The sequence below is a fragment of the Corvus hawaiiensis genome, chromosome 25 (assembly GCF_020740725.1).
Source record: "Corvus hawaiiensis isolate bCorHaw1 chromosome 25, bCorHaw1.pri.cur, whole genome shotgun sequence".
NCBI classification, from domain to species: domain Eukaryota; kingdom Metazoa; phylum Chordata; class Aves; order Passeriformes; family Corvidae; genus Corvus; species Corvus hawaiiensis.
This window is the reverse complement of record NC_063237.1, coordinates 6,013,783-6,030,474: the sequence shown is the minus strand read 5'-3', so window position 1 is coordinate 6,030,474 and position 16,692 is coordinate 6,013,783. Positions and strand designations below refer to the sequence as shown.

Here is a 16,692-nt window from a genome sequence, read left to right as displayed (position 1 = left end):
TGCCTTCACATGAGATCTGGCTTTTTTCTGACTTGCTTCTCAGACTGTTCTCCCTTTTCCCCCCTTATCTCAGTCTGTCCTTGAGAATTCTGCTGTTTGTCTTGCCTGAAGCCACAAGAATCAGACAAGGGAAGGGAGAGGTGCAGAAAGGCACAGACAGAAAGGAAATGGTCTGAAATTTCTCTCCTCTCCCAGACAGAAGTGGGCTGGGGAGGGTTGCAGGAGGAAGGGGTGGAAGGCAGAGGTGCCTGGCTGAATTCATGCTGGAGAACTTCATTGTTTCATTTAGGAGTATTTCTATTTATGCTGCACTGTTTCCTCAAGCTACACACTCAGGTGTTTGGTGTTTCTGCAGGTGGGCACTCAGCCAGGCTTCATCAGCACTTTTTAAATGAAGATTATTTTCTTTATATAAAAGAAGAAGAAAAAAATAATAATAAAAAGAAAATCCTTCCCACTGCTAGGAAAGAAAACTGTCTGTCCATCTCCAGGAACTAACAAACTAAAATTTCAGTTTATTGGCATTTCAGATACAAAGGTCTGCTCACTTTTGAGCCAACACAGAATAATCCCTGCTCTGAAGCCCTCAGTTTATGCAGAGACCAGAATCTCCAGAGCTGCTGAGTTCAAATGAGGCTGAATTCTCCTTCTTGGATGATTCAAATCAGTGCCACCATGACTGAGGGAAATGTAGGAGCTCCAAAGCCCCCCTCTCCCCCCCCAAACACATCAGAATAAATGATATTTTCAGATCAAACAGGACACACCAGGCTGTTTTCAGCCTGTCTGGCCTGAGCCTGGCAGGATCAAAGGCAGCTGCTCTGAGGTTCACCCTTACAGCCAAATTTTATTTCTGAGCCTGTGGACAAAACCCATTCACAGCATCCAAAAGAGATAAAAAGAAGGATCTGCCCATCTCCTGGGGCATCTGAGTGAGTTCTACTGCTCCAGGTCAGGCCTGACACATCCATGGGTGTGCTTTGTTCTGCACACCCAGGGAAAAAAAAAAAAAAAGATAAAACCAGTTACTCTTGTTAAATTAACTCCCTGTCTTTAATCAAAGCTTCTTTTAATGACTCCAACTGCTCCCCCAAGTCTTCCTGACGGTACCAGCCTGTCTGCTTCATAAAGAGCTTTTGACTCACAAATAACAACTTTCTTCACCAAAGAAAGAGTGATCATGGTGGACTAAACATAATTAAGGCGCAATGAATAATTAACAGACCTAGAAATGCCTTTAAAGAGACTTAAGAAGCAAAGCAAAACCCTTTCAAATGAGAGGAAAACATTGTGCCTCACCAAGCTGCCATGCTGGGCCCGGGAAAAAGAAGTGGGCTAATGAGAGCAAGTGAGCACATTTAGCCAGTTCAGCTCTGCCTCCCTGCTGCAAGCCTCCCTGGCACGCAATCAACAGCAGCCTGGGCCCTGCTGAGCCTGCCAGGGGCACAGCACCCCCAGCCCAGCTGCAGCATCCGTGCCAGGCTCAGGGAAGGAAGGCAACAGCGCAGCTTTGTCCCTGCTCTTCTCAAAAGCCATTTTTCCTGGTTTTACCCAAGCCCCCGCCCGCCAGGGGAGTTGGTGACACGTAACAGGGGCACAAGGTGTTGCACCTTGTCAGCAAAACAGCCACAAAAGCACAGGGAGCTGATGGAAATGGGCTCTGCAGGGGGATTGGGTGTTCAGCTGCTGTCCCTGCACTGGGGAGGCTCCTCAGCACAGAACAGATGGGGTGAATCAGCCTCCCAGACCTCCTGGCTGAGAGGGGACAGCCTCATCAGCAGGGCAGCGGCTGTGTCTCCTGCCTGTCCGGGATCTGGTGGCCAGAGGTGCCTCTGGACTCCTGACTCTGCACGAACAGGCTGCTTTCCCACCCCACGAGCCTTCATCCCCTCCCCTCCATTATCCCACACCCCCTTCCAGAGAACTCCCTGCTGGAAGGGCTGCCCTGAGCCCCTTTGGGGCAATGCCACAGCCCAGCTCATCCTGGGGACAGAAGCTGCATCACCTTTTTACCCCGAGTCTGGCAGCCTTGGGATGGGGAATATCACAGGGATATTTAGGGTGACCAGTTCCTGCCCACAGCCTGCCACACTGCTGTTCAAATAGGCAGGGCCCAGGGACACATAAAGCTGTGCCTGTGGCCTCAGGACAGCAGGACAGAGAAGCCAGGCACTACTCAGATCCTTTTTCCCATGGCTGATCTTGTGGGCTTTTAATGCTGCACACTGGGAGAAAAATAAATCAGCAGAGTCCAAGTGTCCTCATGGCTGTTTCTGCTTCCTATCTGTATCCAGCTGCTCCATAAACCCTTCTGAACTGTGTGCAGGGCAGATGTAAAGGGCTGCAAACATCACCTGGGAGAAAATCAGGTCACAACCTCAGCCTTTGTCACTGCATCAAATGTTTCATAACAACCATTGTCAATATTTATTTAATAGTGCAGCCACAAAGCTGATTTTTCATTCAGGCCATGTGAAAAAAGCAAGAAAAGCCCAAACTGACATCAGCCAGAAATGTAATCTCGTCCCCAAGTGCTAACAGCAACACAGAGAATCTCTGAGCAGCTCCTGAGCGTGAGTTCAGAGAGCTCTGTCAAATCACCAGCTGGAAAATGTACAAAGCTTCAGAGGGAAACCCAGGAGCTGCAAATCTGATTGAACAAGACAGGTTATGAGCTGGGAGCTCGTCTGTGTGAAGAAATGGGCAGTCAGTGCCAGTCTAAACAAATATGTACATCTCTCTCTCTGAACACCTCCCTCCCCCTGGGACAGCTCCAGTCAAAAACAAAAGTGACTTTGATCTGGCATAATTCTTCGAGTTTGCTAGGAAAAAAAATCCCCCAGCAAGATGGCAAAGCGGCTGCTGTGGGTCCTGCGGAGGGACTTGGCACGGCAGTGACTGTGCTCACAGCGGGGCCAGCTCTGGGGGTGACAGGAACGTGGCATGACGAGCTCTGGGGAGTGAGGTAAACCCACCCTGGATCAAACCCACGGCGTGAGACGAGCCCATGACACGAAATGGTGATGATTCCGTGATATTAAAGAGCTAAACTCCTGCCTCTGCCTCCCTCTGGGCCGTGGGCTGTGTTCCCTGCCAGGGAATCGCTGGGATAATGATGAAGAATGTGAGGGTTTGACCCAGAACAGAAGTGGGAATGGGCCCCAGAAGCCGACCCCACTGAGGGGGCTGGCTGAGAGCAGAGACAGCGGGGAAATGTTGGTGCCTTTGTGTCACTGAACACCCACCTGGCACCGCTCTGCTCTGACTGCCAGTGCACGAGCAGGAGCAGGGGCTCAGCCTCTGCAGGCTGCAGCCTGGGTGCCAAAGTCACACCAAATTAACCTCGGGGACGCAGATTTATGATTGAATTATTGCGGCTGGCATTTTACTGCGCTGCAGTAATTGAGTTTGTGCGTGTTCCCAGCTGGTGGCAGATGCTCCGGGTCACATTCCTTCATCATGTTTACATCAAAATGCCTACCTGGAGCTTGCTGGGAGGGCAGATTATGCAGGCAGTGATTTGCTGGGGCTCAGGTAGTGCCTGGTAACCTGTTTAGCTCTGCCTTTGTGTCTGAGCCCCCCTAGCAAAGGGAATATTCAGCTCCTTGGCAGTTCCAGGTTGTCTGGGAAGGAACACGTCTGATTGCCTTTGTGATAAACAAGCCCTAAATCACTTCAAAGTTGAGGCCAGAATCACTGGGGAAGATTACAGACAGTGAAATAGTAGGGACTGGAAAGTGATTCAGAGATACCAAGGAAAATCACAGTAAATTCTACCTCCTTAATTAAAAAAAAAAGCAAAAGGAAGTTTTCCATGAGCAGACTGAGATGCTGCTCTCCACCCAGCCAGCCTGACAGAGCTGGGAACAGGCATTTAAACCCCAAAGCCTTGGGGGAAAGCTGTCACCCTGTGGGTGACGTCCCAGGGGGTTCATCCCAGCACATCCTTGTGCTGCAGGGGAAGGCAGAAGTGTGCTTAGGGAGGAGGAGCTGCATGGGGCTGCACGAGCTCGCTGACGGGTTTAACTCATTGGCAGGAAAGCTGTTTTTGCAGCAAGGCTCATCCTCCAGCTGCCTAAGTATCCAAAATTCTCAAATCCATGCTGATGTTTGAGGCACCATTTGAAATTTCCCCCTCAGACTACAAACACGGTGAGGCCAAGGCATGGCCCAGATTTTCCAAGTGAATTCCAGGGCTGGGCACCCTGCTGTCCTAGATGGGCTCTGAAAAAGGTTGGAAAATGTGATCTTGGAGGTCTTTCCCAACATTAATGATTCCGTGGGGCCAAGGAGATGCAGCAGCAAGCCCCACGAGCTGCTCCCAGACTCCCAAAATGACCTCAAAAGCAGCACTTTCCAAGCTCACCAGATTTCTGAGGAATTCCGCTTTTTCTCTGGTTTTTTCTCTTTCTCTCATGGTGGTTGTTGATTTTTCCCTGTCACTTTTTAATGTCTGAGTGGGCTCATGTCCTGTGGCATTTTCCAGCATTCCCTGGAGCAGAACACGACTGTGCTCAGCCAAAAGGAGCAACACATTGGGCAGCAAACAGCCCTCAGCTCTCCCGGGAGAAATCCTGCTGGGGGTTACAAAACAAGGACTTAAACAAAATAAAGGCAGGGCAGCCTCAGCAAAACCTTTTGGCAGACTGGAGTCTTTTCCAAGGCGAGAAAATTAATTCCCTGAACTCCTCATAAGGATTTTTTCCTGCTTGGAGCAGATATTAAGAGTTTGCCCAAAGAACAGCAATAAAATCTTGCTGGTGGTAAGAACACTGCTCTGCCTTGCTGAGGAACAGGCTGGTGCTGAAGAGCAGTGAAAGTGCCATGGAACGAGGCCAGAAATGCCCCAAACCTCAATTCTGTCAAAGCTGAATTTTTTCAGTGTCCACAATGTTTCTCTTTTATTTCTAAAGTAATAGCCCTGCAGCACAGCAGCAAACAAAGGCTCATTTTAGCCCTTATTGCAGCTAATTACTGCACCCCCTGATTGCTGACCCTGCCTAATGCTCCTTTCTGGAATTGCTCCAGATGGACTTGGGAGTCTTTAATGGGATATTTTCTAACCAGCGAGGCTGGTGGGGGTTATTTATTTATTTTTATTCAGAAGAAATTCCCTCCAGGACGGGGGGTTCAGTCACATTCTCTGGGTTTTCTCTGGGATGATTTGGAAGTGATCTCTGATATTTTTTTTAAGGGAAATTCAGAGCAATGTGTTCCAGGGATGGTTTTCTGTTCCTCCCAGCACGCTGCTGCCGCTCCTTGCCACAAAAAGAGCTCTTCAGACTTACAGATTCCGTGATTCCATGACCTCCCAAACCCAGGCTGAGCAGCAGATTCATGGCTCTCAACCTCTGAGGTGCCCTGTTGTTCTTACAGGAGGGATATAAATATTTTCCTGGGCTTTGTTTGGGCACAAAAGATTTTTCCCAAGGCCACAGAGGGTGTGAGGAGCACTGAAGTGCCAAAAGGAGAGCCTGAACTGTGGAATCTCCTCCCCAAACTGCCCCCACAGAGCTGAACTCCACCTCTCACCTCCAAGAACCTCAGGCTTTAAAAACAATCACTTTTGGGCTTGGGTTTGTGGGGATTTTTTCCCAAATAAGAGAACGAGGCCAGTAGCAAATTGCACAAGAGAAGGGTTTCCTGCTGTGCTCTGAGCCAGAAGAGAGGAAAGCAGCAGATGATCAAAAGATGTTGAACTTGCTGGGGATGAGATGCCTGCTAGGAGGAAACAGCAAGTGCTCCTTGATTCCCAGTCAGGCCCCTTTTCCCCATTATTCTAATGGAAGTGGAGCTCACACCTGCGTGCACTGATAGAACTGGGTGGGGAGCTGCTTTCTGAAGCGACAGCGTGGTTTGATTTCAAAGCAAGGGGACAAAACCCCTCCCCGGAGCTGGGGAGTAGCGCAGGGAAGGGCTGGGTAGCCCGGGCAGGGAGCAGCCCGAGCAGGGCAATTCTGCCAGGCTGTGGAAAGGCTGAGAGGAGCCAGGCACGTCTCACACTGACGTCTGACACAGCACAGAGCCTACAACCACCTCCTTGCAAGGAAAAGAAACACAGAATTCACTATTCCTTCTTACATTAAAATCACTCCCTCCTACATTCACATCATTGCTGTCAGAAACATCTTGATTTTCCACACCTAAGGGGCTATGGAAAAAAACAAGCATTTCTGCTAAAAATAAGGGTTTCTTTTTCCCCACAAGCTGTATTTATTCAGCTCTCCTTTCCTCTAAAACGCAGCATTATTTTAATTTTAATTTAATCCCGTATCTGCATAATTGCAGCACTGCCAAACAAACAAATCACAGTCACTGGGAAGCAGGAGCAATGCAAAACGTGGATTTAACTGACTTCATTTCCAAACATTTTCCTGTGAACATTCCCCACAGAAGAGCTGCACTTCTCACTGAGATGTCCACGTTTTGATCACGACAAGCATCTCCCCTTCAAACAAATTTTACATCAGAAAATTTATATTATAGTCAGATCCCGCACTGAGAGCACTTAGGAAATCAATCCAGCCCCAGCTTTCACCCCTTGTGAAACCATCCCCTGGTTCTGGTGATTTATTTGCTCCGAGTTTCTTTGTGTGCTGTTTGTGGAGAACACCGGGTCTTAAAAGTCACACCCTGTGTCTTAAAAGTCACATCCATTTCCCATGGATGTCTTGGATAGAAATGATGGAAAGGGAACGCGGGCAGCCCAGATGACACCCCAGGATTTACAGAGCACGGGGTGACTCCAGCAGGGATCAGGGGGTGCAATGACATCAGCTTTAAGGGACCTTAAATTTCCCCCTCCAATTTTCCATCTTAACCAAGGGACCAACCCAAACCATCCTGGGATTCTCTGAGGGTTTTGAAGGGAAATTGATTTGAAAATATCCTCGTGGTTCAGGCTGTCTGGAACTGCTACAGCACAGAGAAGTTCAGGGCAGCACTCCAGAGTCATTCCACAGAATTCCCTGGCAAAATCAGCAATACCACCCTGCTCACCCAAGCAGCTCTGGGTACCTTAAAAACACAATTTTTGAGGCAAAAAGGTCAATGATTTTGATCTTTTTGAATCCAAACAAGCTGTTCAGGAGGTTTCTGGCCTGCTGCTGCTCCCATGCCCTGCCAGGAGCTGCCTTGGCTGTGAACTTTGGCAGCCCTTGGGTAAGAACATGAGATAATCAGCAGCAGATTTATCAGCAGGGACAAAAGACTGAAATGGAGTTGAAAAAGGGGGAAAAAAAAAGTGGGGGGATGGAGATCTACGAATAATTTTAGAAATAAGCTGCAAGTTGCACAGTCACAAAGCGGAGGCTGGAATGCACTTTTCCAGAGTTTGTAAAGACTCATTTAATTTCTATAGAAACTGAGCAGCAAACAGGTAATTTTCTCTGCAAATTGCTTCTATCACCTCTGGAATGCTTTGCAAGAGCAATGTATTTCCCTCGTGTCTTCTTAATCCCCTGTTATTTTCATTATAAATTTAATTAAGCTCTTGTAGAGAACATTCCATGACATAAGAGCTGAGTTTTGTTTTTCTGCTGCAGCGGGGACAGAAAGGAGCTGCTGAATTATGTGGCAATTGGATTGCTTTTTTTCTGGGTAAATATTTCAAATGACACCAAGCAGGGGAGACATTTGCTGAATCAATACAGCTGAAGCTGAGGGAAGGAGCTGCACAGGAAGGACTGAGCATCCCAAGAATTCTTTCCAGCCAGGCCTCTCCTCCTTGGGCAAAATTAGGGAGCATCAAGAGCAGATAAATCAGGGAAATGCCAGGCTTTTAATGCCCCACACAGCTGGGGAAAGGAAGGAAGGAAACTGAGGAGATGCTGGCACAGAGGATGGGAATTCACTCCGTGTTATTTGATGGGCACAAGCTACACAGATCCTTCACTGCAGTTACAGCAGCCTCTAATCCCACCCTGAACATTCCCTTTCCTTCTCCAGCCCTTTGAAAACCTGCATCATAAATCAGTATTTTCCTGCTGTCTCTCTGTTTCCATTCTTGAGGAATTTCTGTATACACCAAGCTTTTTTTTTTGGGTGGTTGCAGAAAAAGGTCCATTTTTTACACTCCCTGCAACCCAAAATGTCACCAACATTTCACTTCATAACCTGCCCAGCTCCTCACTTCACCAATGGCAAATGTTAAAAATGAATCATTTTATTACAATTTATTTTAAATGGTATCTAAAAGCTTTGGTGTCAAAGCATCGTGAAAAACTGGGTTTGAATCAAATACACATCAGTTCTTTAAGTTAACATAAAATGAAAATTAAATTGGTAGAGGTTGAGCTGTTTAACCCCTCTTTTTAACCCGTTTAATCTCATGTTATCAGGCAATAACAGCTCTCCTGCAGAGCTGGGGGTGTTTGTTTCTATTTCAGCCTCTTCCCAGCTCAGGTCATCATCCCACCAGGCACGTTTGGGAACGCTCAGGAGCCACAACGGGATTGCCAGAGCTGCACACAAGCGCTGCTCACTGTCACAAAGGAATCAAATCCACCAAGAAGATGTTTTTCACAGGAGGGATCAAGCTCTGGAACATCTTCCTGAAGGAAACCAGGAATTATTTCCCACGAGAGACACGACTCAAACCTTGGCCTGCAAACAGCCAGATCTCGTGTGGGATTGTTCTGGAATTTCTTTTCCCTGTGCTGCATCCATTTCAATACTCTCTACCAGTGATTTTTCCTTCCTTCCTTGTTTTATTTGATTCTTGTTACAGAAAGGAGATGTCAGGAAATCTGACACATTGCTGTGCCAGCAGCAGGTGAGAATCTCACGATTCAATTCCCACCTGTGCCAGGACCACTTTACACCAATTTTCTCTGTAGGAAAACATGGAATAAAAGCAATAAAACCTGTGGAAGATGTGGGCATGTGCTGTGCACAGCTTCAGCACTGCCTGTGTGAACAGGGAGTGCATAAATCCCTGCACAGGAAGGATTCAATAGGAAAGCACTGCCTAAAGTATCACCAAGCCAAAATGTTCTACGAGCTTGGAAAAGAACTTGTCATCAAATAACTTCATTTTCTTTTACTCTCTTAAGTGTTCATCCTTAAAACCTTCCATTTAAAAAGGGGAAATATTTTCCTGTAATCAGCAGGTGACAGGACAAGATGCTTTAAGGCATCACACCTGACGTGGGAAAGCTCAAGCTGTAAATTCCAGAGCTGATGAATTTACAAATCTGTCCTTCCTGGGATAAGTCTGGGTCTTGGAATCTTGGCATCATTCAGAGTCCTGTTCCCAGGTTTGTTCTCCTTGCCCTGGAGCAGGGTGATGATGTTCTCCCGCTGGTGCCTCACTGCCAGCTGCAGGGCCGTGCACCCGGTGATGTCCTCCACGTCCAGCAGAGCCCCTGCCTTGAGCAGGGTCTTGATGATGGCCATGTTGCCCTTGAGGACGGCGAGGTGCAGCGGCGTCCAGCCCACCTTGTTCCTGGCATTGACGTCGGCCTGGCACTCCAGGAGGTTGATGACGCTGAGGAAGGAGCCCCTGAGCACTGCGAAGTGCAGGGGGGCCCAGTGGGACCTCTCGGCCGTGTTGGGGTCGGCCCCGCAGCGCAGCAGCTCGCTGACCACCGGCTCGTCCCCGTAGCGCGTGGCCAGGTGCAGGGGGGTCCAGTCCATGCTGCCCTTGGCGTCCAGCCGGGCGCGGCTGCCCTTCAGCAGCCGGATGATCTCAATGTGCCCCTTGAAGGAGGCCAGGTGCAGGGGGGTCCAGCCTTTGTCCGTCCTCAGCTCCACGTTGGCCCCGTATTTGATGAGTTTCTCGCAGATCAGGTACTTGCCCCTCACCACGGCCAGGTGCAGGGCGCTGTAGTGGTTCTGGTCCAGGCTGTTGACAGAGATCCCGTTCTTCAGCAGATAATGCACCACCCTGAACTTGCCCCTCTCCACAGCCACGTGCAGCGGGGTCCTGAGGTTCTTCTGCTTCCTCTCCAGGTCGGCTCCCTGGCTGGCCAGCAGCTTGACCAGGCCGATGTGCCCGAAGCAGGCGGCCACGTGCAGGGCGGTCTTGCCGTCCACCTCCTGCGTGTTGGAGTCGGCCTGGCGGGACAGCAGCACCCGTGCCACGTTCTCGAAGTTGTTCTGGGCCGCCAGGTGCAGCGGGGTCCAGCCGTCGTGCTCCTGGGCGTTGACGCGGGCCTGGTGGTCCAGCAGTAGCCGCACGGTCCTGTCATCGCCGTGCTGGGCGGCGAAGTGCAGCGGGGTCCAGCCGTCCTCGTCGGGCGCGTTGACGTCGGCCCCGTGCTCGATGAGGATGGAGCAGATCTCCGGGAGCCGCCTCTGCACGGCCATGAGCAGCGGGGTGCAGCCGCAGCCCGCCGGGCTGTTCACGCTGGCCCTGCAGCTCAGCAGGAAGCGCACCTTGCCCACGTTGCCCTGCATCACCATGAGGTGCAGCAGGGTCAGGCCGTTCTCGTGCACCCTGCAGAGCTCCTCGGGCACCATCTCCTCGGGGCTCCCAGCCTCCCTGCACGGAGGTGGGACAGGAACCTCCTGGTTATCCTTTCCTAAAGGCAGGGACACAAAATGGGAGAAAAAAGAGTGAAACAGAGTGGAAAACTCCCAAGAAGGGAGGGAGAGCATGTGACTCCTGATAGAATGACATGAAATAAAGTCATTTGAGAGACAAGGAATATAAAATAAGGCCAGACATGCAGTGGGATATTTGGCCTCTCCCTCACAGTATCTATTTCCTGTATAGTTCATTTTCCTTAACTCAAAATGTCACCCATGTGGAGAACCTTATGAGCCACATCCTACAAAAAAACCAGACAATTTTTGTAGCTTCCCCTGCTTTAATTTTCAATTATAAAGTCAGTCCCCTACTTACCCCCACTCCTGGTGTCTCGGGGGAAGGGGAACTCCTCTTTGTCACTCTTGTTTTCAGAAAGGGGGAAAGAAAAAGGGTAAGACAAAGTGTTTATTTGCATCCTGTAATGTTTGCACAAAGTTCTTTGCTGCTGCTCTGCAGTTTTGTGTCATCATTTGAGAGTTTTTTATCCAATCCGATTTTTGCACCCAAAACTCAGCTGAGCAAATCATGACACAACAGGAATGGAGGAGCCTGAAGATGATCTCTGGATATCCATGAGCTTTTCCTCCTCATGCATATTTGCTCCCAAATGCACACATATTCTGCTTCCTGACTGCACGGCAGCATCCCAAAATTATTTCCTTTGTTGTTTAGGGACCCCCAAGCCCCCACCTCTCCAGGCCTCTGGTTGCTTGCACAGCTTGGCAAAACCCCCTAAATACCAGTAATTCCCAGCTCCTATTTCTCCCTGTTTTCTGGGCACAGTTACTCCAGTGGCTGGGATTACACTGTGACTAGCCAGAAGCCTGATTTTTTTTCTTAGCCAGAGAAACACGGGGATTTGAAACTATTTTTTTAATTTCTGTGAGAGTTGTTCAGACTGGAACATCCTCAGTTCTGTGCCATGAGCAGAACCCCTGTGATTCTGTGTTTGCTTGTGTTTCTTTCAGTCTCTGAGGCCACCATGATAAACCCACTTCACCTGAGCAGGTCTGGAAAAGGGTTTTCCTCTTGGACTATTTAGTGCATTTGTTAATTAATTTGCAAGAGTTTTTTATCCCCATAAATGAATTACAGAGGCACAACCTGTGCAGACACACCCTGCAAAGGTGCTGATGTGCACCTCTGAGAGGGGAAACAGCCTCAGGATCTGTAAGAACAAGGAGAAGACTCAGTGGAACTTCCTGAGGGGTGCTGGGGGTTCTCCTCACCTGCTGGCTCCTGGAGATGGCTGGTTTGTGGGACATCTTCCTGACAAGGCGCTCGTTCTCCGGGTCCAGCACCAGGCTCTGGATCAGTGCCAGCAGCACGTCTGTCTCCACAGGGATATCTGCCAGGGCAGAGCAGTTCAGCTGTGCAGACTGCCCCGGGGTCCAGAGCCAGGCAGGACCCACGTGACAAGGAAGGGAAAAGGGATGAAGGGGATGTCTGACAGCAAAAGGGCACCAAGCTGTTAAATCTTGGAGATGTAGCTGGGAAAACTACACATAAACTTATCCCCTGCTTGTCAAGCCATGGCGCTGACCCTTGGCTAATCCACATCCCAGTCCCACCTGCAAAGCTTGGCCTCTGCTTGGGGTCTTGGTCCCAGCACCTCTTCATCAGGTCGACCATCTGGTGGCACTCCCCGGGCCAGTCGTCCCTGACGAGCTCCAGCCCCGGCCTCTTGCCCGCTGCCACCTTCACTATGATGGCCATCATGTTGGCCCCTGGAAGAAACCAGCACACTCTGGGTGTTCTCCCAGGGAAAACGGCTGGAATAAACATTCCAGGGGTGCAGGGCTCGTGTTTACCTGCGTAAGGTTTCTTCTGCATAAGGACCTCCCAGATGACGATCCCGAAGCTGCAGGAGAGCAGAGACCGTGAGCACTTGGGCATTAAATGCACTTACTGCTTCTGCTTCTTGAGAAACGGGAAAACCAGCAAGGAAGTTCTTCAGGAGGGAAGGATTTCATCGCCCAGGCCAAAAAAATCAGGCCTTATGATTCTGCCTCATATGTCTCTCTTAAGAGTGGGGTCATCACACTCCAAAGGGTCTGTGCAGTGAATGAGTGACTTGGAGCCTTTCCTGTCAAAGTCAGGCTCTCAGTGCCTTTTTTCCACTTTATTCACATTGGGGTTTAGAGCCCTGGGAACTGCAAGTTCCTGTGGCCATGCAAATCTCCCTTTCCCTCTTGCCTTGGGTCACTCTGTGCCGTAGAGGCCAGGGAGCTGAGGGCTTTCCAGACACAGACATGGAGCTCCTGTGAATGTGCTGCAAAGCTCTTTGCCCAAAAGGAAAAAAGCCAAGTTGAAATTTCTCTGCCCATTCCTGACCAAAATGAAGCTGAACACTGAGGCTGATAAGCCAGTATTGAGGTTGTTTGAAACCCAGAATGAATCTCAGCAGTGACTGGGATGAAAGAGCAGCACTGGCTGTTCTGGGCTCTGATCTCAGTCATTTTTATAAGAACTCACAGCAACAAAACAGGGTGTGATGGCACCTGGCAGTGCTGCAGCTCCCCTGGCTGTGTGTAAGAGCCTGGGGACACCCCTGGGTGCCCCGTGGCAGCCCTCACCTGTACACATCGTACTTGATCCCCGGGGGTTTGCTGTTCTGCAGGAACATTTCGGGGGGGATGTAGCTCAGAGTGCCCCTCAGAGCTGAGCTCTCGATGTACTGCATCCTGCTGGATTGCTCCATCCACTTGGACAGCCCAAAGTCCGAGATCTGCAAGCAGAAACAGGGAAAGTGCCCCAAAATGTGTGCTCACACTCGTCCCTCCTCCTGTCACCTGGACATCCTCCTATCCTTTGGGGTCAGGGACAGGAGAAGGTGCCCAGCAGCTGGAACCTGACAAAACCCTGACAATTTGCAGCCACTGAGTCCAGTTGGAGCCTTAAATTCCCAGTGCTGGCCCAGATTCCCTGTATGATCTTGAGAACACCATGTAATTTGTACACCAGCTACTTCTTAAAAGCCCCACAGGTCGATCTTTCACGGAATGTTCCTGAAGAACCTGATTTACTGGGATACTCGTTTGGCAAAAAGAACCTCTCCCTTATTTGAGAAATAACGAACCCAGCACTAAGGCCATACCTTGACGTGCATATTCCCATCCAGGAGGACGTTCCCTGGCTTCAGATCCAAGTGCAGCAGAGGAGGGCTCATGCTGTGCAGGAAATTCATGGCCAAGCCCATCTCATGGATCACCCGGAATTTCAGCTGCCAGGACATTCTGTGAGTGGGAAGGATCCTCTCCAAGGACCCCCTGGCCATATATTCCATCACTATCCCCAGAGGGCTGTTGCACACCCCGTAGATGGTGACGATGTGCTGGAATTTGATTTTCTCCATCTTGCTTGCCTCCTCCATTAGACAGTTCATGCTGGTCCTGGAAAAACGAAAACAAAACCCAAAAAATACAGTGGAAGCAAGAAATTTTATCAGTTGATTCACAGGCTCAGTAACTCTGTAGTAACTCAGTGATACCCAGCCTTTCTGAGCACTGCCTACCCCAAAAACGTTCATCCCAATTTCCCCTTGAGTTGATGATAATGATGCCACACAGTGATCCTCTGCAGACTAAAATCTGACATAGAAGGTCTTGTGACTTCCCAAAATGAGCTGAGGTTTATTTGGGCAAAATCAGCCACCACAAGGAAAGAGATGAAAAACTTGCACTTATTTCGGTCCTTAGCAGGCCTCCAGTGACCACAGAGAGCCTGTGCTTGTCACACTCTGGTGAAATGGCTTTAAACTGCCAGAGGGCAGGGGCAGCTGGGATACTGGGGAAGAATCCTTCCCTGTGAATGTGGTGACGGGCTGGGGTGGAATTCCCAGAGGCTGCTCCATCCCTGGCAGTGCCCAAGGCCGGGCTGGAGCAGCCTGGGACAGTGCAAGGTGGCCCTGCCCATGGCAGGGGGTGGCACTGGATGAGCTTTAAGATCCCTCCCAACCCAAACCACTCTGTGAGTCCATGAAATTCCCGGTGTTCCCCTGGCAGCAGGATGCCAGGAGCAGGCACAGCCCCGTGTCACGCCTTGGCCATTCCTGCAGCTCCACCTGTGCCTGCAGCCCTCTGTCCCTGGGCACTGTGACTCTGCTCCCAGGGGGAACCCAGGCACGTCTGCTCCTCGCTGCCAGCTCTGGCAAACTGGTTCTCCAAAGTTTCACCCTTCCCGACCTGCTGAACGGGTTTGGGGTGCCCGGAGCGCTCTGGAAGCAGCCAAGCAGCAAAGTGCCAGGAGTGCCTTTAAAAAGCACACCCTGGGAACGGAGCTGAGCTGCCAACAATTAGGCCAGGCCATTAATTGATCTAAAATGGTTCAGCCAAGCAAAATCTTCTGCCAGACTTCCTCTGGCAGGCTCCTCACAGTGAGACCTCCCCGTGGGCTGAGGAATCTCAGGTATTTTACTACAATTGATAAGACACAGAAGTAAAACTGATTAATTTGACTCTTTTTTTTCCTCCCCCAAACAAGAACAAAATGCAAATATAATATCTGCAGAGCAAACTGAGGACAGTCACTGCTCAGCCTGAGCTCAGTTGTTATCAGTAACAAGAAATCACACAAGTGTGAGATTTTTACCCAGGCAGGATCCTTCCAAGTTGAATGGAGTGAAATTTTAAATTAAATAACTTCATCAATGCAGTTGTTTCTCCATCAGCTCTGGCTGTATTGGATGTTTTATCAGCAGTGGTTGTGATTACCTGGCCCTGCGCCATCTCCAGACCCAAGGTGGGCACCAGAAGGGTCTCTGCAGGTGAGAGACAGAGCAAGAAGTCGAGAGGAGCAGGCGCTCCATGGAGAGGAAAGAGATGTCTGGAGGCTACGGGAGCAGGGCAGTAAAACCAGCTGTAAATCCTCTGCCCCTCATCTCTAAACCTGGTGATTTGGGTGATTAATTCAGTGTGATTGATACACATCAGCCTCAATGGGCAGTGAAAGCTGCAAGTAAGTCACCAGGCTGCTTTTATGCATGTTTGAGATGCTGCCCTCAGCCCCAGATGTCAGCCCTTGTTCCTTGTGTCCCTTTGCACATCCACACACGAAACAGGGAAAGGCAGCACTCCACACCCTTTTCCCACTCCCTTTGGGTGCCAAACCCTTGACTTTCCCTGAGTTTTAACCCCAAGTCCATGCAGCTGGGATGGCCAGTGAGGAGCGGAGCAGAGCAGAGCAGAGCAGGGTTACCTGTCCGTGCTGGAGTCCTGCAGCAGGTACGGGGAGCACTTCACTGCATAGACCGTCCTCCACCTCCTGTGCTTCACCTGGTACACGTGGCCAAAGCCTCCACTGGCCACTCGGACCCAGTCATCCTCAAAATCCTCCTTGTTGAACACGGTTAGGCTGCCCAGCTGCCGGCCCCGCTCCGCACTCATGGCACAGCAGGCACAGCCCGGCTGCTCCTCCTGCCTGGCTGCTGCCAGGAGGCACAGAGGAGCTCAGGCTGCCCTGCCCTGCCCGGGAAGGTGGGGATTCACCTGAGGGGAGCCCTGTCAGCTGCTGCCAAGAGGTGGATCCTCAGTGTCGCCGCGTTCAGTTCACACAGGAGCTGCATTAATTCCAGCCTGGGAACGTGGCTCTGCTCTCTCCTCTCCAGCGCTGGGTGGGCAAATCCTCAAAGAATTCCAGGTGGAAAATGGTGCAAACAACAGCCCTTTAGTGGTTGCTGAGGATGGGATTCCTCACCTAAGGCATCCGAACAGCCTGGGGGAAAGGGAGGTGGGGAAGTGGGGCTGGGCGATGCTTGAAGGGAACAGAGAAATGCACGAGGCTCCTGTGCAGAACTGTACATGAGAGAGGTGGAAAACATTCTAGAAAGATGAACAGAGGAAAAAAAAAAACAAACCAGAAGTAGCTGGATGGAGAGGTGGAAAACACTCTAGAAAGATAAAGAACAGAAAAAAACCCCAAACAACCAGAACTAGCACATGAGTGCATGAGCCTGAGAAAATACCTCAGCAGAAATACCAGAAATGTGGTAAACCAGAGCAGTCCCCTCAGGGATAAAATAAAATCTGCTGTCAAATCCCTGGAAAAGGGTGTTTGGAGGAACTAAGGATGGTCAGAGCAGTTCAACCCTCCCCGTGTGAGCACCAGGAGCAGCACCCACACCTTCAGCTGTAAAAGGGTTTAAAGACACTTGTCTGGGTCTT

General features: G+C 50.2%; 1 protein-coding gene across 1 annotated transcript; it reads right to left on the bottom strand.

Moving 5' to 3' along the window:
• Nucleotides 1-6,217: 6,217 nt before the first annotated feature.
• Nucleotides 6,218-16,293, bottom strand: ANKK1 (ankyrin repeat and kinase domain containing 1). The gene is made up of 8 exons (XM_048329062.1): nucleotides 15,728-16,293; nucleotides 13,629-13,923; nucleotides 13,108-13,259; nucleotides 12,343-12,392; nucleotides 12,103-12,258; nucleotides 11,761-11,879; nucleotides 10,847-10,892; nucleotides 6,218-10,523 (listed from the first exon to the last, which is right to left on the bottom strand). Exons 1-8 carry the CDS (start codon nucleotides 15,913-15,915, stop codon nucleotides 9,187-9,189), a joined length of 2,343 nt encoding a protein of 780 aa, XP_048185019.1. The 5' UTR covers nucleotides 15,916-16,293; the 3' UTR covers nucleotides 6,218-9,186.
• Between the last annotated feature and the right edge of the window lie 399 nt (nucleotides 16,294-16,692).

Coding starts and splice junctions, on each gene's coding strand:
- ANKK1 (XM_048329062.1), bottom strand. CDS start 15,915: ATGAGTGCGGAGCGGGGCCGGCAGCTGGGCAGCCTAACCGTGTTCAAC. Junction 13,924..15,727: donor CAGGACTCCAGCACGGACAG/GTAACCCTGCTC, acceptor TCGTTTTTCCAG/GACCAGCATGAACTGTCTAA. Junction 13,260..13,628: donor ATGGGAATATGCACGTCAAG/GTATGGCCTTAG, acceptor TTCTGCTTGCAG/ATCTCGGACTTTGGGCTGTC.